This window comes from Rana temporaria, chromosome 2 (assembly GCF_905171775.1).
Source record: "Rana temporaria chromosome 2, aRanTem1.1, whole genome shotgun sequence".
In the NCBI taxonomy this organism is placed as follows: Eukaryota; Metazoa; Chordata; class Amphibia; order Anura; family Ranidae; genus Rana; species Rana temporaria.
This window is the reverse complement of record NC_053490.1, coordinates 211,220,283-211,245,292: the sequence shown is the minus strand read 5'-3', so window position 1 is coordinate 211,245,292 and position 25,010 is coordinate 211,220,283. Positions and strand designations below refer to the sequence as shown.

At 44.0% G+C, this 25,010-nt stretch overlaps 1 protein-coding gene across 3 annotated transcripts; it reads left to right on the top strand.

Annotated features, from left to right (window-relative positions):
• Nucleotides 1-1,856: 1,856 nt before the first annotated feature.
• Nucleotides 1,857-24,065, top strand: LOC120926443 (lysozyme g-like). 3 transcript variants are annotated; one of them, XM_040336356.1, is made up of 6 exons: nucleotides 1,857-1,909; nucleotides 1,986-2,014; nucleotides 5,053-5,151; nucleotides 6,568-6,764; nucleotides 13,974-14,112; nucleotides 23,763-24,065. In XM_040336356.1, the coding sequence occupies exons 3-6, from the start codon at nucleotides 5,079-5,081 to the stop codon at nucleotides 23,894-23,896; spliced, it is 543 nt and encodes a 180-aa protein (XP_040192290.1). In that variant the 5' UTR covers nucleotides 1,857-1,909; nucleotides 1,986-2,014; nucleotides 5,053-5,078; the 3' UTR covers nucleotides 23,897-24,065. The 3 variants fall into 3 exon arrangements, with proteins under 3 accessions (XP_040192290.1, XP_040192291.1, XP_040192292.1); XM_040336357.1 differs by lacking the exon at nucleotides 1,986-2,014 and having other exon boundaries at nucleotides 1,876-1,909; XM_040336358.1 differs by lacking the exons at nucleotides 1,857-1,909; nucleotides 5,053-5,151 and having other exon boundaries at nucleotides 1,916-2,014.
• The last annotated feature ends 945 nt before the right edge of the window (nucleotides 24,066-25,010 follow it).

The window sequence follows — 25,010 nt, the reverse complement described above, 5'->3', positions numbered from 1 at the left end:
TTTTTAGATTGTGGTATGATGTGCAGCTTTTTGTGATCTGTTAGCGTGCTTCACTGTCAGAAAGCTTCTATTTATGTGATTTCTTGATTCAACAGGTCTGGCAGTAATCAGGCCTGGGTGTGGCAAGTAAAATCTAACTCAGCTTTCCCAAAAATTGTGGTTAATCACAGTTCATTTATGATTCAGCATGGGAGGGGACAATTACTTTTTCACATAGGGCCAGGCAGGTTGGAACAGCTTTTTTTCCCTTAATAATAAATAATAATAATAATGAAATATTAAATAAAAAACTGCGTCTTGGATTTATTCTGGGATTCTTTCTGTACTATTTAAATTTGTTTGATGATCTGAATCATTTAAGTGTGAGAAATATGCAAAAAAAAAAGAATCAGGAAGGGGGCAAATACTTTTTCAGAGCGCTGTAGTTTACTGCTCGAACCTTAGGAGAAACTCGAAAGCTTATCCTGTAAATATAACTGTAAGGCCCCGTACACACGACCGAGGAACTCGACGTGCCAAACACATCGAGTTCCTCGTCGAGTTCAGTGTGGAAGCCGCCGAGGAACTCGGCGGGCCGACTTTTGCCATTGAACAACGAGGAAATAGAGAACATGTTCTCTATTTCCTCGCCGAGGTCCTCGTAGGCTTCCTCGGCCGAAAGTGTACACACAGCCGGGTTTCTCGGCAGAATTCAGCTCTGAACCGAGTTTCTGGCTGAATTCTGCCGAGAAACTCGGTCGTGTGTACGGGGCCTAAGGCCCCATTCACACGGACGGATCGTTCAGGTCCGCCTGTCAGCTTTGACGGCGGACCTGAACGGCCGCTCCACGCATCCCTATGGAGCGTCGGATGTCAGCGGAGACATGTCCCCTGACATCCGACCCTATCCGATAAAAACAGACGTATAGGGGGCACGTCCCCATCCGTCCATGCAGATCGGTTCGGGTAAGATCTGATGAAAACGGACATGCTGTCCGTTTTCATCAGATCGCTCCATAGGAGACAGCGGTGCCTGACAAGCCCCTCCCCGCTCAGTGAGCAGAGAGGAGCTTGTCATCCGTCGGCTCAGCAGAGATCTGCGGACTGATCTCCCGCTGAGCTGGCGGGAGCAGGCGGACTCCGTAGCAACGGAGTCCTCCTTGTGTGAATGAGGCCTAAAACTTCTGTACATTCACACTGGCTTTTAGCACATGCTACGAATTCCAACAGCAAGAATTGGAGGATTATTTCTGAAACTTGACTGACAGGTGTGTGCTCAGAGCTGTAGCTGTTCAGTCCATACAATGCAATTACAGATTGATAGTGGCTGCAGCTATCCATGACTGTCCGCACAGCCAGCTATTATCTATGTGAAGATTGGTTAAAGTTGATCTAAAGTATTCCACAATTGAAGGTATCTACAGTATATATCTATATCAATTTGTACCTAAGTTGTAGGAGGCACTCTACTTAAGACCAACCTATACTCCAAAGATAAATACCATCTTTGCCTTTGCCTTCCAACATTCAGTTATTTGCAGAACAGAATTGGTGTTCTTTTCAGTTTTATGTGGATAGCACAGATATCCATTGAGGTATTATAAATAAACCTGTAAAAGAATTAGGTTGAGAAGTTATTCAAATGCTATGGCTGGATTAGTAGAGGAGGAAGAAGAGGGCAATTGTGTAACAATGGTGGAAGAATGGCTGCTCTGTACCTTAGAGAATGTGGGTGTAGAAAGTGAAAGGCCATCACATTTTTAGTATTTATATGAATTATTTTGAAAGGGGATTTTACAAAATATCCCAACAATTTCCTGAAATCAGATACATTCATTGTAAACAGCCAGAAGCCACACCTCTCCTTTAAACAGCTATAAAATTCACTTCAAGCTTCCTTCCGCTTTCTGCACAGCAAGACGACTGAGAGGTATAACCAGTGATTCTTAAACGGATATTTTAGATCAGATCTAAGAATGCTGCATTCATGTTTTTGTTTCTCTTAGGCATTTTAAGAACACAAACACTCTGGCCGGTAAGTACACTAAAATGAAATAAATGATACAACAAATGTATGTTTTATTCTTTATCTGTAATCAAATATGGTGAAGTCTACAAACCTTAAAATGAAAAAATGCTTGATTACTATTGATATACATGTACCTATGCTTTGATACTGACAAAAGGAACCAGGTATAGTAATGTACTGTTGTAGTCTTGGCTTCTGGGGTAATAAATATTAATTCTAGTCAGGGCACAAATAATTCATCACACATACCATAATTATGTGATTGTGTGCATGCTGGAATCCCTTGCAGCCTTCTCTCATGTCACAGTGAAGGGACCACATTCCCTGTTTATAGAACTTCAGAAGAAGTGCTTCGCAGAACACTCTGCACTCACATAGCCTGCTTAGATACATCTTGGGCTTTTGTACAACCCATTCTACCCTAATCTATTTATTTTAAAAAGAAGAGCCTGGGGCTGCCCCTATCATGCCATTGGGAAGAAAGGAAAATGGACTATCTCGGTACCCAGGAAGTGACCATTTTTTAATAAAAAATATAACATTTTATTTATACAAATTCATTCAAAAACAACATACTGTACATATCCATGTATATGAATAAACAAGTAGTTGTGCATTTGTTTTGATGGTGATATGGTGTCCCCAGTGGGTATTGACGGCACAGGATGTAATTAATCTTGATGTGTGGTCCTCTACATTTGTTTCTTTCTCACCTCCTAGTCCCCTTTTGGATCCCCTCTTTTCTTTTCTTCCCTTTCCTCTTTCCATTACCTCTGATCTTTTCCCGGTTTCCTTTGTCCCTCTCTGCTCATCTCTCTTCATCCCCTTCTTGTTACCTCACCCCCTTTCCTCCCCCTCTCCCTCCTTTCGTCTTCTCTCTTTCTTCTCCCCCCTTTTTTTCCCTATTTCCCCCCTTTCTCTTTTTCCTCCTCTCATCCTACCTTCTAATTTTCGTTTTATACTATAGAGAGACAACCTTAGGCTCTATGTGGAATATTATTACCATTTATCTTGCATGATTTATAGATACGTGGACTTGTGATTGCCCTACGTGTCCCGCCGTGGAGGGAGTACCTACGGGTGCCCCTGCCGTTGCTGTTACCACGGGTTGCTTGTTATCCAAAAATAGTGACCAAAAAATCCCCTGTTTGTATTTCTCCTCTTTTGTGTATTCTTCACCACATGTTCAATTCTACATAAAATTTTTACCATGATCTATAGTTTTTTTAGATGATAGTAATTAATTTCTACCGAAGAAGCGGTCCTTATTGCGAAATAAACAGGGGATTTTTTGGTCACTATGGTGCTTACCCAGAATAACCAACAACCCATAGTAACAGCATCAGCAGGGGTGCCCGAGGGTTATCCCCCCCCCCCCACAATGGGCAATCACAAATCCACGTATCTATAAATCATGCAAGATAAATGGTAATAATATTCCACATAGAGCCTAAGGTTGTCTCTCTATAGTATAAAACTAAAATTAGAAGGTAGGATGAGGAGGAGGAAAAAGAGAGAGGGGAGAAATAGGGCGAAAAAAGGGGGGAGAAGAAAGAGAGAAGACGAAAGGAGGGGGGGGGAAAGGGGGGGAGGTAACAAGAAGGGGATGAAGAGAGATGAGCAGAGAGGGATAACGGAAACCAGGAAAAGATCAGAAGGAATGGAAAGAGAAAAGGGAGGAAAAGAAAAGAGGGAATCCAAAAGGGGACTAGGAGGTGAGAAAGGAAAACATTTAGAGGACCATACATCCTGTGCTGTCAATACCCACTGGGGTCAGCATATCACCAACAAGAACCAATCAGAACAAATGCACTGTTGTAACTACTGTTTTATTCATATACATGGATATGTATCTTGTTTTTTTAATGAATTTGTAGAATTAAAATGTTATATTTTTTATAAAAAACAATTGTCACTTTCTGGGTACCATTTTCCGTTCTTCCATGATAGGGGCAGCCCCGGGCTCTCCTTTTTAAACATTACTAGTTTGAAGATGATGATTCCCCCACATATAGCTCTTTTGAGGCACACACCTTATCTCAAATTCATTTATTCACTAGGTACACAGAAACAAACAAATATATAACTAACCAGGTGCAGTAACCTCTAGCAATGACTCAGAAATCATGTGTTTGTTCTGCACACTTAAACATTATTTCTTTCTGCATGATGTTAATAATCTTAGTACATAAGCCCCAAGGTGTTTTCTACCTTTTAAGGTCTGCCAAGGATCAGAGTATAAAGGGTATCATGATTGAAACTTTTAGAAAGTCAAAACCTTGGAAAAGTGCATATTAGCAGAGTTAGCGGCAGTCATCGTCACCACCCCTCTCAAAAAGCAATATGCGCTGCATGGCTTTTCAGAGAGCAGTTGACAGATGGCTGGGAGGTAATATGTCGCATTTGCTGGCGACACTGCACATCAAACTCAACATTAGTGTTTATTACTTTATTAAACTAGTTCAAAATGCACAAAATCTTAACTGGATACGAACAATTATAGGTAATAAAACCAGGGGTAGTTGATCCGGGAAGTATCTGATTATCTCATGGGGGATCAGGAAGGATTTTTTCCTCCAACAGGAGCAAATTGCATCATGCTTTATTGTATTTTTTGCCTTTCTCTGGATCAACTGTTGCTATAGATTTGTGCATATGGAGGTTTTCATTTTTTTTTTTCTATTAGTCAAACTAGTAGTTGTGACTTGTGTCTTTTTTCAACCTGACTAACTATGTAACTAAGGCGGGCGATAGAAGGAAAGACAATAGCTTGAATGTCCCCCCACAACGCTATTGTATTCTGTCAGCAGAGAGTTGTAGGGAGCATTCCTAGCCAGAAGAATACAATGGTTACTGCTAGTGCCACTGGCAGTAGAGATATAGCCACTGGCAGTAATCATATGTAGAAAAGTCTGACAGGCTGATTGTACCGATGGACCAACTTTGGTATAATCAGCCTGCCCATATATGGAATCAAATTCGGCTGGTCCCTGCTGAACCAGTTAAATTTGGAAATCTGACTCTGTATATGCTATCTTTTCTAGCCACTGTATACACATCTGGAAACAATATGGACATCAATGACATTCCCACGACTGGTGCTTCTTGTGCAACAGCCAAGCAAGACAAATTGAAAGTTTGTGGTAAGTTATTACTAATTTGCGTGTTCTGGTCTGTTTCAGGTCCAAATTCAGCACAAAATTCGAACTGAAATCGGATCTGAAACAGTGAAGAGGGTTGCACCGCCCCTGCTGTGAGCCACTCCGCACGGCAGTGTGAACCCAGCCTCAGGGTCATCCAGCTCAATGAGAAGCTGAACATAGAGGTGCGGTGCGGTAGGGGGGATATACTTGCAGCAACCAAAGTACTTACCAACTGCAATCCACATGTGGCCTGGAGCATCACCAAAAAAAAACATAACACTTCAGTGGGGGAGGGGCTGTCATTTATTTAGCTAGGAAAAGGTGGTGCTGTGGGCTCCAGAGGAGGCGTTAACCCATTGTGTGCTGACGTGAGGTAGGGCCAGACATTTTTTTTTTTGCATGAGGTGCACTTTATCTGTAAAGGCATATGACTATGAATATGAAATGTTGCTCCATAATATTTTGTCAGTAATGCTATGATATAAATTATAGCAAACACTATACTTAAAATTAAATATCCTGTTACTTAAAGTGATTGTAAATCCACTTGTCATGGCCCAACAATCCACTGTTTGGTAACAATACGTGCCCCACTGTATGTCCTTTATTAAAAAAATAAAAAATAAAATTCTACCTTATTTTAGAGCACCTCCCAGCGCTCACGTGACCGGCCTCCTCTCTCCTCTCCCAGTCTGACAGCTACAGTGGGAGGGGCCAAGAACTTTTGCTGACGTCAATCGGGAGGAGGAGAGGATGAGAGAGGCAGCCGGTAACGTGAGTGCCGAGACGCGCTCTGAAATAAGGTAGAAATTGGTTTGTAGGGACATGACACTGTTATGATAGAAGCAGAAGGGGAGGATCGGGGAGCAGATCGGAGCTGACAGGCGGGGGGAGGAGGACATAGGAGAGCGAATGACAGAGGCACATAAACTGACCGTGGTGTCAGGGCTCAGCAGCCATGATAAACCATGGTGAGTTTACAGGGGGGAGGGCAGAACCAAGCAGGATCAGCCAGGTATTTGTATTTCAGGTGAAAGAGCCAAATTACACACACAGCACAAGCACTGTGCTGTATAACATGCTTTAAAGGAACAATATCAATTTTTTTAGGGTTACAAACAGTTTAACATACACAGTCACTGCCATTGCTGCAAAGGTGCTTAAAAGGGCTGGTGCTGATTCATTTTGCTATATTTTACCAACTTCTGCTCTATTAGGTTTTTGTTATATTTTTAATACCAATAAAAAAAAGAAAGAGGTCCAACCTCAATTGTGGGTTATCTTTGTACCTGAAAGGACAAGGGCAAGTCTATAATTGGAGGTTAGACCATATTGGCTAAGGCACGAATATTTTACTTTGTAATAACAATATAAAGATCACTACTGACATATTTTCATCTTTTCGTTGTTATAAAGGAGTAGAGGCTTCGAAAAAAATGGCCCAAAATGACTTAGGACGCATAAATAAATACAAGAGTAACATTCTCTCAGTGGCTAAACAAAAAAATACCGATCCATCTATAATTGCTGGTATTATGTCTCGGGAATCACGTGGAGGAAGCGTTCTGAAAGATGGTTGGGGTGACCATAACAATGGCTTTGGCCTGATGCAGGTACTAGGAACTTGTTTACTTTTGGAACACATGAAGTGGTGCTGACATCTTTATTCACTATGCTCACTGTATGCTATTTTTATATGTAAAATAAAATTTTGTATGTGTACATGGGTTTATTCAATAAGCAACTATAAGATGTAATAATAATGCACAAGGATTTCTATGTTCTGGCAGGGAAGGAGACCTCTGTCTCAGCGTCAGAGTGCAGGAGGGGAGGATCGGGGAGCAGATCGGAGCTGACAGGCAGGGGTGGGAGGAGGACATAGGAGAGCTGTGAATGACAGAGGCACGTAAACTGACCACGGTGTCAGGGCTCAGCAGCCATGATAAACCATGGTCAGTTTACAGGGGGGAGGGCAGGTATTTCAGGTGAAAGAGCCAAATTACACAGCACAGGCACTGTGCTGTATAACATGCTTTAAAGGAACAGTATCCATTTTTTTCCTAGCAAATTTTAGAGGCGCTTTTCTCGCTGTTAAAGCGGCGCATTACCGCTGTTATAGCGGCGCTTTTCGGCTGCTAGCGTGGCTAGTGGTCGAATAAAGGCTTAAAAGTGCCCACAAAGCACTACTGCCAAAGTGCTTGGCAGGCGCTTTGGCAGCATTGCCCATTGATTTCAATGGCAGGGGCGGTGGAGGAGTGCTGTATACACCACTCCCGTGTCCGTCGCAATGTTGCAGTCCTAATAAAAATCACAGATCGCTGCCATTACTAGTAAAAAAAAAAAAAAAATAATAATAAAAATGACATAAATCTATCCCCTATTTTGTAGACACTATAACTTTTGTGCAAACTAATCAATATACCGGTATGCTTATTGCGATTTTTTTTTACCAAAAATATGTAGAAGAAAACATATCAGCCTAAACTGATGAAGAAATTTGTTTTTTTATTTTACTTATTTTTTGGGATATTTATTATAGCAAAAAGTACAAAATATTGTTTTATTTTTTTCAAAATTGTTGCTCTTTTTTTGTTTATATCGCAAAAAAGAAAAATCGCAGAGGTGATCAAATACCACCAAAAGCTCTATTTCTGGGGGAAAAATGGACATAAATCTTGTTTGGGTACAACATTGCACGACCGCGCAATTGTCAGTTAAATTGATGCAGTGCCGTATCGCAAAAAATGGCCTGGTCAAGAAGGGGGTAAATCCTTTCGGGCTGAAGTGGTTAATACATATTTTTTTTTAGCAATATTTATTTGTTATTGAGGTGTGCAGGAATTAGTGATTGTAAACCTCTGATATAAAAAATGAACAAAGCATATCCTTCTATAGTGTGTACTTCACTCCAAAGCATCTAGTGTGGCTCCTTTCTCTTATCTCTCCTCACTTTGCTATCTGCATTAGTCTCTTCTGACTCAACACCACAGAATCCCTGGTGATGCCCCCCCCCCCAACCCCGGCACACAGCAGGTGACTGACAGCCTCAACTGTCCACCTTTTCTTATGATGGTGTGTAGAGGGGGGGGTGTGTCCATTCTTTTTACTCAGGTATCAGATTACACTCAGCTCTCCGCTTCGTGCTATGCAGTGTGTGACATCAGATCCCTGCCCCCTGTCTGGAGCTGGAAAAAAAGCCTTTTACCTGTGTGTTTTAGGAGGATGTAGAGAAGAGGGGGCAGCAAATAAACAGGTAAAGCTCATGTAGGTGGATTTGTTTCATCACTGTGTATCACCTAAGACTAATGCTTTTTTGGGGTTTTGCGTTGTATTATGTCTAATGGTTCAGTCAAAAATATGCAGTCTTTTATGTAAATGTGTTTGCTATGCTATATATATGTTTGGTGAAGGTCATGAAATCCCCATTTGTATCCCTGACATTTCAGTCTTTAACCCCTTTACAATGACCTGACCCATATGTGTGGCAGTAAAAGGGTGGGCTTTAATGCCCACACGCCGTACATATGTAGGGTTGCTACCTCATCCCTTTAAACCCCAACACATATGAATTGCACAGGTTCTGAGGCTAATTTAATGCAGGTAAGACACCAAGTGAGTTTAACCATTTAAGCTCCGGAAGAATTGGCTCCTTAATGACCAGAACACTTTTAACAATTTGACACTGCGCTGATTTAATTAGTAATTGCGGCAGTCATGCAATGCTGTACCCAAACAAAACTTTCCTCCTTTTTTCTCCACAAATAGAGCTTTTTCTTTTAGTGGTATTCAGGGGTGGACTGGGACAAAAATTTGGCCCTGGACTTCATCCAGACCGGCCCACTTAATTTTTGCACACACACAAAAACTATACGCAATTGTCGGCGGTAAAAATAGCGGCGTTTTACCACCGACGCTATTGGCGGCTCAGTGTGAAAGGGTCTAATAAATCAGTTACTATGACCAACGGCAGTGCATTTACCCCCCCCCCCCCCGCTGCATATTAAAAAAAAAAATCAGACACATACACTGACCCCCCTCCTGAAACAAACACTGTCCCCCCCCCTCCTTACACAAACACTGACCCCCCTCCTTACACAAACACTGACCCCCCCTCCTTACACAAACACTGACCCCCCCTCCTTACACAAACACTGCCCCCCCCCTCCTTACACAAACACTGACCCCCCCCTCCTTACACAAACACTGCCCCCCCCCCTCCTTACACAAACACTGACCCCCCCCTCCTTACACAAACACTGCCCCCCCTCCTTACACAAACACTGCCCCCCCCCTCCTCACACAAACACTGACCCCCCTCCCCTCCTCACACAAACACTGACCCCCCTCCTCACACAAACACTGACCCCCCTCCCCTCCTTACACAGTCCCCTTCTTTTTGGTATCCTTTGCAACAAAACACAGCTCCCTTTATGTCAGTGCCCCCTTCCTTACCTTACACAGCAGGGAGAAGACACTCAGAGGATGCGAAGCGTCCAAGCAGAAGGCGGGAGCTGTTCAACTTTTACAGACAGACGATTGGTTGCTAGGACTGCCCCTAGCAACCAATCACAGGCTTTTTAACTTTTTAACAGCAACTTCTGCTCGGACAGTCTTCTATTGTATGGATGAGAGCGGCTGTGGGGGGGAAGGAGGAGGAGTTACACGGGAGAGGACACACAGGCAGGATGTTCAACGGGTTCACTGTTGTCACCCTGCACAGTGCACTTCACCCTACTTGCAGTAGTGGCAACGGGTGCGGCCACCACCTTCCTCCCCAGCCAGCAGTCAGACTCTGCAGCCGCATGACCCGATACCGATGTGCGGGGCCCCCTTCGTCCAGTACATAGCAAACACTGCCTGTATACATTCTAACTGTCAGAGTGTATACAGGCAGTGTTTGCAAATGTACTGGAGGAAAGGGGCCCCGCACATTGGTATCGGGCTTGCTGCTGCAGTGAGAGTGGAGCTGTCACATCCAAGCACTGATGATGGGGGTGCCCCCGCATATTGGCCCCGCCCATCCCCGACATCGTTTTGACAGCTCCACTCTCACTGCGGCCGCACGCCCCCGCTTGCCCACCAATCATCACTGGTCTGGATGTTTACACTCAGGGCGGACTCCGGGCTTTTTGGGGACCCATTGGGGGCTTTAGCCACCCCCTCCCGACGCCCCTGAGTGACAACTGGCCCACTGAGCCATCGGCCCACCGGGAAACTCCCGGTAGTCCCGATGGCCAGTCCAACCCTGGTGGTATTTGATCACCTCTGCGATTTTATTTTTTTGAGATATAAATGAGAAAAAGACTGAAAATTTTGAAAAAAAATTATATTTTCTACTTTTTGTTATAAAAAAAATCCAATAAACTACATTTTAGTCATACAATTAGGACAAAATGTATTCACCCACATGTCTTTGGTAAAAAAAAGTCAATAAATATGTGTATATTTATTGGTTTGTGCAAAAGTTATAGCGTCTATAAACTAGGGTACATTTTCTGGAATTTAAGCAGCTTTAGTTTATGACTGCCTATCTAATTTCTTGAGGTGCAAAAATGGCAGAGAAGTACACCCCCCCCCCCATTTTGGAAAGTAGACACCCCAAGGAATTTGCTGAGAGGCATGTTGAGGCCATTGAATATTTTATTTTTTGGCACAATTGATTGAAAAATTACCAAATTTTTTTTTTTTTTTTTTACACAAAGTTGTAAATAAATGATATATTGCTTAAACATGCCATTGGATATATATGAAATTACACCCCAAAATACATTCTGCTCCTACTCCTGAGTACGGGGATACCACATGTGTGAGACTTTTTGGGAGCCTATTTGCGTACGGGACCCTGAAAACCAATTAAAACCTTCAGGCTTTCTAAGGGCGTAAAGTTTTGATTTCACTCCTTACTACCTGTCACAGTTTCGGAGGCCATAAGATCACAAGATAGCACAACCCCCCCTCCCTCCAATTATCCCATTTTGGAAAGAAACACTTCAAGCTATCTTGACATTTCAGGGCCTCCGAAACTGTTATAAGTAGTAAGGAAGAGAAATCATCATTTTACGCCCTTAGAAAGCCTGAAAGCAGTGCTTGGTTTTCGGGGTCCTGTAAACGGCTAGGCTCCCAAAAATACTCACACATGTGGTATCCCCATACTCAGGAGCAGCAGCAGAATGTTTTTTTGGGTGTAATTCTACATATACCCATACCCATGCCATGCCATGTTTGAACAATATATCATTTAGTGCCAACTTTGTGTAAAAAAAAATATATATATATTTTTTCACACAGTATATGCTGTGGTGGTCAAGATAAATAAATCAATGCTGCAGGTAAATGGCAATGCTGCAGCTAAATGGCAATGCTGCAGCTAAATCTGAAAAGCAAACAATGGTAATAATAAATCATTAACTCCATAAAACAACAATCTGTGCCGAAGCATTGGGGCAATCCGCCCCCAATGTTAGAATGTTAGTGGCAAATCGACTGTCCACCCTTGCCCCTATGCTTTGGCATATATGCTCTTTTTTTAACTGTGGTGGTGAAATCACCTCCTACAGCGCTGGAGACGCGACTTTATGTGTCATGGGAGCAAACGCTGTCAGAATAAATAAACCTGTGCTGCAGCTGAATGGTGTACTTACAAAGCAAATAATGGTTAACAATAAAACAAAGTAACATTACAGTATAACAGTAAGACATACATACCATACCTGCAAAGCAAATACAATAAAACACAGTAAAAAAACATTAGTTATAAAATACAGTAACCATAGAGAGAGAACAATAGATATAGAACAATAGAGAGCAGAGAATAGAGAGCTAACAATAGCGAGAGAAGAAAAATAAAATGACTACTATTTTGGGCTTTTTTTTTGCACTTTTATATAAACTGTAAACGTTCCAGATTAGGGTCTCTCAAAATGTGATGGCCATCTCATTTTCAAAACCCTGTGTATGTGTGCCCTAAGACTGTGCAGTGCTGTACCCTACGCTAATACTCCACTAGTGTGTGGTAGCGTTGGAAACACTAATACAGAGACCAGGTTGGTCAGGACAGGAGGGACAATAAAAGCGGGTGTCACGCCTAAATCAACGTTTTCTGCAGACACAATCTCTTCTTTGGGGTGTTCTTTGGGCAGGGGTACTAGGGAGGACATATGGAAAATGCCTCTCATGCAGCTGGCTCACTGCATTTGCATTGGGATGGTTGGGCACAGCACCATTTGAAAACAGAAGGGCTGTGATGAGCTCTTCCTTGAATTTTAGGAAGGAACCAGTTCACCCTGAAGCTTTGTATAGCATATAAGTGTTCAGCAGAGCCAGTTGGAATAAATATACAGACACTTTTTTATACCAGCATCTGGCCTTATGGGCAATTAAGTACAGCGCCAACATCTGGTCGTTGAAGTCCACCAATCCCATGTTAAGGTTGTATTCGTGGACATAGAGTGGCTTCACAACAACACCAGTCATTGTTGGAATTTTGACTGTTGTATCTGCATGAAGGGAGGACAGAACGAAAACATTCTGTGTATCCCTCCACTTCACTGCAAGCAAATTATTACATTTCGAGCAGGCTCTCTCCCCCCTTCTAAGTCGGGATTCTACAAGCCTTTGGGGGAATTAGATTGCGCGGTGCCACATGCATCAATTCCACAATCAAAAAGGTGACTAAAAAGTGTCACGCTTGTGTAATATTTGTCCATGTACAAGTGGTACCCCTTTCCGAATAAGGGTTACACCAAGTCCCAAACAATCTTGCTAGCGCTCCCTATGTAGTCTGGGTAGTTCTCGGGCTCCACGTGACTATCTCTTCCCTTGTACACCATAAAACTGTATTTATAGCCTGTTGCCCTGTCACAAAGCTTATACATATTTACCTCATATCTGACATGCTTGCTGGTAAGATACTGTTTGAAAGACAAGCGGCCATAAAATTTAATCAGGGGCTGATTACAATGGTTGTAAACCCTTACAACACACTTTATGCTACATGTAAGCCTATATTAAGACTTACCTGTAGCTACCCTGGATATATCCTAAACCTGCACGGTTTAGGAGATATCCCCCTGTGTCTGCATGTGCCGAAGTGATTGGCATATGCGCACTGAAGCAATGGCACGTTGTGCTGTTACCGGAGGCTTCCGCGCGCATACAACCACTTTAATGCAGACAACTTTATCAGGAATAAACAAGACTGCAAAGTATTGGTTGAAGTGGTTTACAAGGAGCCAAATTTCATGGACCCGATCGTATTCAGGGTCACCCCGAGGACGACGGAGTTCATTATCATTAGCATGAACCACAGGATTTGCTCGTATCGCATCCTGGTCTTGGAAGCAGGGAACACGGGCATATGATGAATTGGGTCAGTGGACCAATATGACCGCAACTCACACTTTTTAGTAATGCCCATGAGGAGGGATAGGCCCACATGATTGCTGATCGCTGATCCTTCCCGCCCCCTGCACATTCCAAAGAGTTTAAAGGGCTGCTGGGGTGGGCAGGAAAAAGTACAAAAATGGGGGGGAAAACACAACAATCACCTTACAAGTATTTATTACACTTTGGAAATAAGGTTCCTGCTTTATCCAACTTGTAATAACTATAAACGGTGACATATCTTATCTTCTTCTGTTCTCTTCATGTTGCCATTACTTGGGTGCTAGATTGAAGCAAAGTGGTTTCTTATTTTATAGTGAACCAATACAGCACTTATGTTATTAACATAAATAATAAAGCATTAGCAATGTTGTAGATCATCACTGCTATTTGATGGCATTGATTAAATCTGCCTATATAACTTGAATTCACTTTGACAGGTTGATAAAAGGTACCATACACCTAAGGGAACCTGGTATAGCGAGACACATATTGCCCAGGCAGTAGATATTTTTAATTCAACATACAATCAGATTGAGAAGAAATTTCCAGGGCAACCCAAAGAAGGTTTACTGAAAGGTAAGAACATATGTAACCTGTATTAAAGCAAAATGCATTCCTTGCATTAAGGTAAAAAATGTCCCAGTAGCAGTATTGCCCCCCCCCCCCCACTCGATCTAGTGCTATGCCCATCTGTTGCGTGTCTCCTCTCCCTGAATTTACAGGACACAGAGGCAGCAGCGGGAGTCACTGGGGGTTATTTACTAAAGGCAAATCCACTTGGAAGTGCAGTTTCTGTGGATATGAGGGGGACATGCAAGGGAAAAAACATAATTTTTGTTTGCACATCATTGGATGATAAAATCAGCAGAGCTTTCCCTCATTTCAGAATTTCCCCTCAGATCTACAGCGACTGCACTTTCAAGTGCACTTGTAGTGCAAAGTGGATTTGCCTTTAGTAAATAAACCCCATTGGCTCTTGATGCTGTCAATTAAATCCTGTAAGCCGATAGCATGGGTAATGCTGAGTCAAGCTATATGTGTCTATGGACACACAGAGTTGAGCTCAGGAGCAAGATAGCTATTATCTTGCTATGGGAGAAGACACATAAAAGGAGGAGCAGAGAGTGCCGGCGGGGTACCATAAAAGAGAAGGTTCAGGGCTGCTCTATGCAATACCATTGTACAGAGCAGGTTAGTATAACATGTTTCTTATTTTAGATTAAAACATTAAAAATTCTTTAGAACTGCTTTAACTGCTTTGTTATTTGTTAGTTGAAAGAAATATGCGTTGTCTGGGATGCTGGGGTTTTCAGAGACAGGGGTGCAGGGAGGTTGAGAGTCAGGGGAACAAGGAGGTGCAATGTAAGGGAGTGCTGGGTGATAAGAGGTTCAGAAGAAGGGGTACAGGGAGGTTGGTGATAGGAGGTACTGGGTGACAGAAAAATGTCAGGGTGTATAATGCCAGGTGTACTGACCTGAATACGACACCTGTCAACTTGTATGCCTGCAGGGAGGGTCCTCTTACAGAGCACCTCCCGATATGGACAGGCTTTTGGACTGCAGCAACCACTGATCAAGGTAAGTGCAAGAGAGTTTAGTTAGAGTGGGGAGGGAGATCATTAGGACTAAATTGTCTCAACATATAGTAGCCTTAAAGCCATCTTCAGCCCTATGGTTATGGTAATTTGTGTTTTACTACGTCAGCAACACAAGGCACTCATTTAGAATTGCACCCCTATGCACAAGTACAGTAGGCAATGGACTTGCACCACATCTTATGTGCTGGTGTGCAGGTATGTTTTTTTCCCCCCCTTGCCATACATTGGCAGCCCATTCTTGAAGAAATATTAACACAACACACATTAACTTGTATGCTGTAGCACACCACAATGGAATGGCATAGTAATAAAGGGGCTTTAGTATTTTAATTTGTTGGCCCTGTGACGGATAGACTGAGGACTTGGGAAGGTCATTCCGAAAATGGCAGGCAGTACATGCTTTACATTGAGCTTGTTAAATATCCAGCAGCAGTATATGTTTAAGACCTTAGCAAATATGTTTTAAAGCAGTTCAGAGTTTAATAAATTGGATGTATTTATTTTTAAAAGAATCGTCAGGCAATATATTAAAAAAACTCATGTATAAATGCCTTGCGATTTTAACTTGCAAGATGAGGAAACTTTCAAACATTATTTTCTGAATGTTTCCTCACCCTTGGGCCCCTCTTTCCCCACCGTGCTGATCTAACCCAACCTTCCCACTGTATATTCACACAGTTCTGGCACGGAGTCCACCAGCATTCTACTGCAACGTTTACCTGTGGCTGGTGCATCTTTTACTTTCTGCTGCTGGCACTTACATAGTAGAATCCCATAGACATCTATGAGGCCAAGAACTGATAAGAAATTCAGTCACAGGTCCATCCCACAGGATGTAAAGGATGCAGGGAGACAATAACACACAAACTAAAATGTCTATGAGGTCTTAACATGTGGCTGATAACAGAACTGGACAATTTATTAGATTTTACTAGCTTTACCACTGGCTTTTGTAACAGACAACACAAAAGGATCATAGTATTATAGTAATAGTATTTGGTTGGCTAACATTATTATTATTACAGGTACGTATATAGTGCCATCAACGTACACAGAGCTTTACATATACTGTATATTGTAAATTCACTTCAGTCCTTGCCCTAAATTCAGTATAATTTGAGCACTGAGTTGGGCTCCACATTGTGCATCTCCAGTAAAACTAGAAAATTAGTGTTTCCCAGGCTATACTAATTGAAACCTGCTTTGGTAGATTTTGGAACATTTGATATTTGTTGGCTTCTACAGTATATGCATTTGTATAGATAGAGATATACTCCGTTCCACCACCTCTGGGTCAGACCCTTGGGGGTGGGGGCTGCTCACCACAATCACTTGTAAACATAGAAGCCCAGTTTCTGTGTTTACAAGTGACAGCTCTGCACTCTTTGTGTAACCCCCATGAACTCTGCACTCTGTATGTAATGCAATCTTGGTATTTAATGCCCCTTTAAGACCCTCTTACTGTTCGTGAAATTTGACTGACCACACCCACTATTTGATGCGATTTGGAGGGTGTGTGTGAGTAGAAGGGTTTTGGGGGGTCGTGGTTGAGTTCCAGCACCTATTGTTTGAGGGAAAAAAAAGCCCTGGATATACTCCTGTGTAAAAACTTGCCCTGTTTTTTTTTTTAAATCAAAAAGGTGTTTATTGAACATACACAGGTTCACACAAGTGTTACAGCTCTCCATTGCACGTATACAAGTCAAGTCCTTACCAACATATAACCAACTTATAAATTCGGACACATCCCATCCCTCACTCCGCCCACTGGAACCGGCACTCCCCTTGTTTCCAATATACAAGCCTTCCCTCCCACCATCAACAATACATGCGACAGGCCTCACGAATCCCACATACATATACATCTACAGGCACCTCAAAAGTCTAGTCATGACCAGTTCCCCGGGACTCAAACCCGGTGTGTCCAGCCACAGCCCCCATATCCTCTCAAATCTCCCTGGACACCCTCTATGTTGGTAAATGCACTTCTCCATTATTAATGCCTTTCCCATATGGGAAATCCAAGAGGAGTGAGTTGGCGGGGAGACAGACTTCCACCCCATTAATATCAACTTTCTGGCTTGAAACAGCGCCCTAGAGACAGCCACCCTGGTCGCCTCCTCGGGGACCGCATCTTCCAGCACCCCCAGCAGGCAGCACACAGGATCGACCGGGACCTTTGTCTGGAATGCAGAGTTAATCGTCTCCACCACCTTTCCCCAGTATCTGTGTAGTTTTGGACAGCGCCACAGGAGGTGTATTAGGTCCCCCTCGTGCTGTTGACATCTGCAGCACAATGGGTCCGCCCGCCTACCCATCCTGTGCAACCTCACCGGAGTATAGTGTACCCTCAGTAATATGTAGAGTTGTGAAACCTTTTGTGCGACATTAAGGGAGCATGTAGTTAGGGATTGGAGGGCTTCCTCCCACTGGTCACCCGTTATCTGGCCGAGATCCCTCTGCCAGGCAGACAAGGCCCCGCTAGGGTACGCGTCCAGGTGCCTGGAAAGTAGCATCTGGTAGCATTGGGAAATAATTCCTTTGGTCTCGGAGGTCGTTCTCAGCAAGTGGAACACCGGAGCGGGCGACAATGTCCACTCCACAGCATTCCCCTGAGCTGCTACCGCATGCCTAAGCTGGAGATATGAGAGCCACATGGATGACGGAAGATCATGGCGAGCCTGCAGCTGAGCAAACGTCAGCAGCCTGCCATTATGAAATATTTGGGACAACATAGTTATCCCATAGATCTTCCAACGTGATTCCTGCTGCAATTTAGCTAATTCAATGTAGGAGGAGTTATTCCATATAGGACTATGTTCAGTGAACCCCCTGACCCCCTGAAGCTGCCTGCCCTTATTCCACACCTTTTGAGACAACGTTAAAGTCGGGTTTAGCTTGTTAGATTTGAGAAACATTTGCGCCTCCAGGCCCAGGGGAATGGTCTCGGCTCCAGAAGCATACAGCAGTAGCCGTGCCGCCGATCCCACAGGGTCCCGAGCCATGGAGCCCACCAAATGTTGGAGCTGTGCAGCCAGATAGTATACCCAAGGGTTGGGGACCGCCAACCCTCCATCGTCTTTAGCACGCTGAAGCTGCTCCAGCCTAATCCTGGGAGCCCTCCCGTTCCATAGCAATTTCCTGAACAGGGTGTTCACTACTCTAAAAATCTTTAAGTGAATAACCACTGGGGAGTTGTGTAGGAAGTACAACAGTTGGGGCATTAAGATCATTTTTATTAAATTTGCTTTGCCTGCCAGGGACATCTTAAGGTTGTTCCATGTGTTTATTTTGTCTCTAAATCGGGACAGCAATGGGTATATATTTAACAGACAATATTCTGACAGTTTGGGCGAAATTTGCACCCCTAAGTACTTGAAACTATTCACTACAGGTATGGGGCATGAGGCCGGGAGGGTCACCTCCGTGTCCTCATCAAGCATCATCAGGGCAGATTTGGACCAATTAATGGTCAGACCTGAAAAGCGGCCAAACCCCTGGATAACAGCCATGACCCCCGGCAGCGCCAGGGTGGGGTCCCCCAAGAAAAGCAGCATGTCGTCAGCGTATAGCATTATCTTCTCATGGAGGTCACCATACCTGAAGCCCTCAACTCGGTCATTCGTCCGTATCAGGGCCGCCAGAGGCTCTATAGCGATCGCAAAGAGCAGGGGGGACAGAGGACAGCCCTGCCTAGTCCCCCTGCCCAATGCAAACGCCGGCGACATCTTATTCGCCATCCTAATGGACGCCTGCGGGGATGCATACAATAGCCTGGTCCATGCTACAAAGCGTTCTCCAAAACCGAACTTTCCCAACACTGCCCACAGGTATCTCCAGCTGACGCTGTCAAACGCCTTATTGGCATCCAGCGACAGCAGGGCCCTCCGCCCTCCGTTGTCCGCCTGCACTTGCATGTTCAGGTATAGCCTACGCAAGTTAGTTGCTGTGGACTTTTGTGGCATGAAGCCCGCCTGGTCCTGGTGAATAATTGTGGACACTATCCCATTGACCCGCATCGCCAAAACCTTAGCTAGGATCTTTACGTCGCTAGGTAGCAACGAAATTGGCCTATAAGAGCCCGGGTCCACTGGATCCTTCCCTGGCTTCAACAACAAAATCACATTAGCCTTGTTCATGGAGTCAGGGAGTACCCCCCTCTCCATCGAAGCATTCAGAGTCTTCAATAGTTCAGGAAGTAGTAGCTCCCCATACTGGGTGAACACCTCCATGGGCAACCCATCCTCGCCCGGGGCTTTACACGTAGGAAAGGAACAGGCCGCAGCCTGAAGTTCTTCCAGAGTTATAGGTGCATCTAATTGTTTGCGGGCCCTTACAGACAGTGATGGCAAATTAATTTGGGACATATATGTGACTAACTCCTCATCTGTGTAGTCCTCCCTTGACCCATAGAGATCCTCATAGAAAGTGGCCAGCTCGGATACAATAGCATCAGGGGAATTAACCAGCCTACCACCAGCCGCCCGAATCGCACCAATAGCTGGCGACTGCTGCTGAGAGCGTGCAATTCTGGCAAGCAAGCGGCCCGTCTTCTCCCCCTCCTCAAAAAATGCTAGTTTAGTAAAGAACCTTTTCCGCTCCGCCGTGGAGGATCTCAGACGGTCCAGGGAGTCCTGGGCCGACATCCATGCCTCCCGTGCAGAATCAGACGGATCAGTCACATATGCCAATTCAAGCTGTTTTACCTGGTCACCCACCTGTTCCTGCAAGGCCGAAGAATTGTGCTTAATGATTTGTACCTCGTGAATGAACACCCCCCTAGTGAATGCTTTAAAGGTCTCCCATGTCTGAAGGCTATCACTACTGTTGGCGTGTGATCTAAAGAATTCCCGTATCTGAGAAACGACCCTGTCTGGTGATGTAAATAGTTTAAGCCAGAAAGCATTCAGCTTCCATGGAGCTCTAGGCAGGGAACTGGGGGGCTGTGCAACCAGCCAAAGCGCCAATGGGGAGTGGTCCGATACCCCTCTAGGATAGTACTCTACCCCGGATATATTTCCCACTAGATTCGGGGTACCCACACAGAGGTCTATTCGGGACAATGACCCATGGGTCTTGGAGAAGCATGAGAACTGCCTGCCGTGGGGATTGCGGCTCCGCCAAATATCGGTCCACCCCACCTCAAGCAGTAGCCTGCTGAGAGCCGTGCCCCGGCCCCCCCTAGGGGGAGACACCGGGGGGTGCCTATCAAGCTTGGGATCTAAATAGCAGTTAAAATCACCCATTATCAATACTGGAATGTCCGGCTTGTTGGCCAGATAGGATAGCAGCACCTGCAGCACCTCCCGAGAAAACGGGGGGGGAATATAAACAAAAGCCAAAATAAGTGTCATTGTGTACAGTTTACAATAAAGAAATACGAATCTACCCGACACATCTATTAGGGAGTCTAACTCCTGATAGGCCAATGCCTTGTGTATCAATACACTCACTCCACGCGAAAACGCAGAGTGGGTGGAGTGATATGCTTTCCCTACCCAGGCATACTGTAAGAACCCCACCGTGTCCTTCTGCAAGTGTGTTTCCTGCAGGCCTATGATGGCCGGGTGGAATTTCTTCAGACAGGCAGAAATCATCGTCCTTTTCAACGGATCATTTACCCCCCGAACATTCCAAGTCACTAAAGGTGTATCCGACATTGCCCACAATTAGTCAGTAAAACAGAGAGGTAGGTGAAACTCACATATCCAGTGGCCAGTCCCGAGTATGTATGTTGATTGGTTCGTGGGCAGAGCAGGACAATCCTCAGCCGTATCTGGCCCTGCAGTTCCATAGTAGGAATAACACTTGTGCAATGGAGTGAGGTTAAAAGTGAAGAAGAAAAAATAGTAGCGTTAGGTGAGCCAAAAAACAAAAAATATAGACACCTCCTCAAACATACCCGACAGGGGTACTCATTAGAACCTAGAGGGGTGTGTGGGTAAACCCCCTCTGCGCCAACAGGGCGCCAGCAGTGGAGCCAGGCCCCCACATACGCCCGGCCCCATGCAAACACTGTGCAGCTTTGCCTCTCACCCTCTCCCAGGGGCTTGAAAAAATTTAACAAAAAACAAAAAATATGAAAGGGAAGGGGGGAAGCAAAAAAGTTTTTCGCCGAAAAACAAGGGCCAAACACTTGTAGTAGGGATTTCACTCGCCTTGAATATGGATCTGGAACCGGCCCTCAACTGGCCAAATGAACACTTTTTTGGGAAAGCTTACGCCCTCCAGGCCTGGTGCGGACATCATAAGCATTATCAACCTTCTCCCCCGTCACGGCCTCTTCTACGTAGATCCTGTTCGTTGTGATCCAGCCATCCGGCTGCATCCTGAGCAGATTCAAAAAAGTGGTTCTGGTCTCTTGCCGTTACGCGAAGTTTAGCAGGAAACAGCATAGCGTACGGGAGCTGCAGCTTTTGCAGGCGTTTCTTGACCTCGGCAAATCTCGAGCGTCGGCGTTGTACTTCTGCCGAGAAGTCCGGGTAGAAAGAGATTCTCGTGCCATTGTGCAGCACCTTGCCTTTTTCCCTCGCTAGTCTCAGCACCACCTCACGGTCCCTGTAGTTTAGGAGTCTTGCCAGCATTGCTCTGGGTGGGTTGCCAGGGGGTAGAGGGCGCGGGGGCACCCTGTGAGCTCTTTCAATGGCGTATAGGGGGGAGAACGCGTCTTTACCGAACACCTCCTGCAGCCAGTTCTCGACAAATATTGTAGGGTCTCTGCCCTCAATTTTCTCTGGGAGCCCCACAATACGCACATTATTGCGCCTTAGGCGGTTCTCAATTTCATCAGTCTTGTCATAGGCCTGTCTGGCCTGCTGGGCCGCACCGCGCGCATCCCTAGTAATATGGGGCAGCTGATCTTCCATATCACTCACTCTTCCCTCCACAGCCGTGGTACGCTCCCTGATCTTTTGTATATCTTGACGGAGGAGAGACACCTTTTCTTCCAGCCCTCCAAAACGGTCTTTCAAAGCATTTACAGAGGCAGTACACTTGTGAACAGCATACAATATTTCACTTAGAGTGGGCTGGGGGCTGTCTTCTGACTGTATCCCCTGCAGAGCTAGCATGGGATCAGGGACTGACTCCATCGGCTCACAGTCATCCATCCCCCCTGCAGTGTCATTCTCTGGCAGCTCCACTTGTGCTGAGCGCTGCTGGTTCCCAGCCTGTGTGTGGTCACTAGGGCCTGCAAGCTTCTGGGTGTAATAAAGCATGTCTCTGGCCTGTTCTTTTGCTTTAGGGGGCTTGGTGGACTTACCCCCCTGCTCCGATTTCTTATCCTGGCCCCGTGGTGTTTTCTGAGGCTGGAGCATCCAGGCGCCATCTTGCGAATCCTGGGAGGCCGAGACCGCGGCGTCTCCGCGGTTTCCTCTGGTCATCATGCCGGGATTCTCAGTTCCCTTGGTTCCTGAGGCACCCCGGGTACGGTCCGCACCTTTTAGCGGCGATTTCGGGCGTTTAGTGTGGCGAGGGAAGGATCGAATCCAGGATCAGCGGCGGGAGCTCCGTGCAGCACGTCTGCTCACATGCCTCGTCAGGCCACGCCCCCAACTTGCCCTGTTAAAATGACAATATTGCCAGAAATTAGGGCTGGACATTCATTATACAAAGTCCTGCCTGGTGGCATACAAATTGAGTGTGTTTAGGTTTGAAAAAGTATACAAGAAAATTGTATAGTATATGACCAGCCTTAACTGTTCAGGTCACAGCAGGGGGAAGATGAGGATTCTCACTTGGGCCCCCAAGAGTTAACAGTTCATAATTTTTTTTTTTTTTTCGTGTATAGAAGGTACATCCAGGAGTGCCCATCATTAGTTTTTTTTATAATGTTACCCCCTAGAGCTTCAAAACCAAGGATTGCTTTATTATGCAATTTTTGACCAGAATTCACATAGTTCTGCTCTAGCCTCCCTCTTCTTACCTTGGCACCTCTTTATTGCTCATTGAGACTGCTTATTACATTTGATGTCCAATAGGTATACACAGGGATAGGGCACAACCATACAAGCATAGCTCCCAACTGTCCCTGATTTTGAGGGACTTTCCCCGATTTGGAACAAAATCCCTCTGTCCCCCTTTCCTCCTCATTTGTCCCTCATTTTTGTCTGATCTATATAATTCTATATGATATGCACTACTTATTTTTCGAGAAAGTTATTCCCAGCGCTAAACCTTTCATCCGATTTCTAAATTGATGTGTTTGTATTTCAAAAGCCAGTATAAAGGAATAGTAGTGGTAAAAAAAAAAAGCACTAGTGGATTTAACTATTTCTTTTTGTATAATTCTCCTTTAAGAGGGGCGTGGCAGGGGGTAGTCCTATGCCTACATACTTTTGTTAATAGGTGTCCCTTATCTTCATCTCAAAAAGTTGGGGGGTATGTACAAGTTCTGGTCAGAATGAGAAGAATGGCAGGGTATCCCCACTTAAATCCCATTTATCTGTTATTTGTACAGCTTTAAGGCTATAGATATATAGAATTCTCCTCTGTCTTTTCTGGAATGAATCAGCTCTGGCCTCATAGACCCATTGCTTGTTAATATAATTGATAACTTGAATTTATGTCATTAACACTCATTACACTAAAGCAGTATGCATAACCTAACTGCTATAACACTTCTTGCAGGGGCTATTGCTGGATATAATACCGGTGCTGGAAATGTGAGGGACCTAAATAATGTTGATCAATGCACAACTGGAAACGATTATGGCAACGATGTTGTTGCACGAGCGCAGTTCTTCAAAAGTAATGGATATTAAAGCTGAACTTCAGCCTTCATGCTTAGTCTATACCTGCACAGTTGTATAGGCTCCTCTGATGTACTGAATTGCTGATTTCACTGCACACTGTAGGCTTCTCATCCTACAAATACATGGATACATATATGAATAAATGAAAAAAAGCCAAACATTCTGAAAGAAAAAAAAACACGCGTTTTTCTTTGTTTTTGCAAATAAATAATCTTTCTTCATAAATTTAGGCCAAAATTTATTCTGCTACATTTCTTTGGTGAATATAATCAAAATCATTGTATATTATTTACTCTGTAGGAAAATGTCCACAAACTATGGTGTGTGTATATATATCTATATATATTCTCTGAAATGCCAGGACAGTACAAATATCCCCAAAATGATCACTTTTGGAAAGCAGACAGTTTGAGTTATTTTTTTTTTGTAAATTTTTTGGGGAAAACTAAGAAATTTAAAAATAATATTTACAAAAAATGTTTACATACTGTCACCAGTGCAGTACAGCATCATCATCATATAAACAGGTGTGGTGCTGATCAGGGACACTGGAGAAAGTTTGTTAAAAATAAAAATTGTGGCGATTCACCCATGGAATTCCACACCAAATCCCAAGACCTCCATGACAGGGAACATATATGGCCAGGCTACTGTATCGGATGCCTTCTCTATATCAAGTGCCACCAGTACTTTAGAGGAGGAGTTGGCTGGGGACAGTTGCAAGTAGACATGTGCGGTTCGTTCTAAATTAAAATTCAGACAAATTTTCATCATTTGGAAATTGTATCTGAATTTCCGAATTAGAATAGTACCGAATTTAAACAAATATGAAAATAACGAAATTCGAATTCGGATGAAATTTTAATTCAAATGGTTTTCAAATTCGAATAGTTTTTTTTTTAAATTTCCTCATTTTGAATTTCCAAATTTCCGAAATTTTGAATTTCCTAACTGAAATTTTCGCATTATTTGAAATTTCCAAAATTTCGAATTTCCATAATTTCGAATTTCGGAAAATTCGGAATTCGATAATTCAGAATGAATGAATTTGTCAAAATTCATTAAAAAACTAATTCGGAACTAAACAAATTGCACATGTCTAGTTGCTAGTGGAGAACATTCC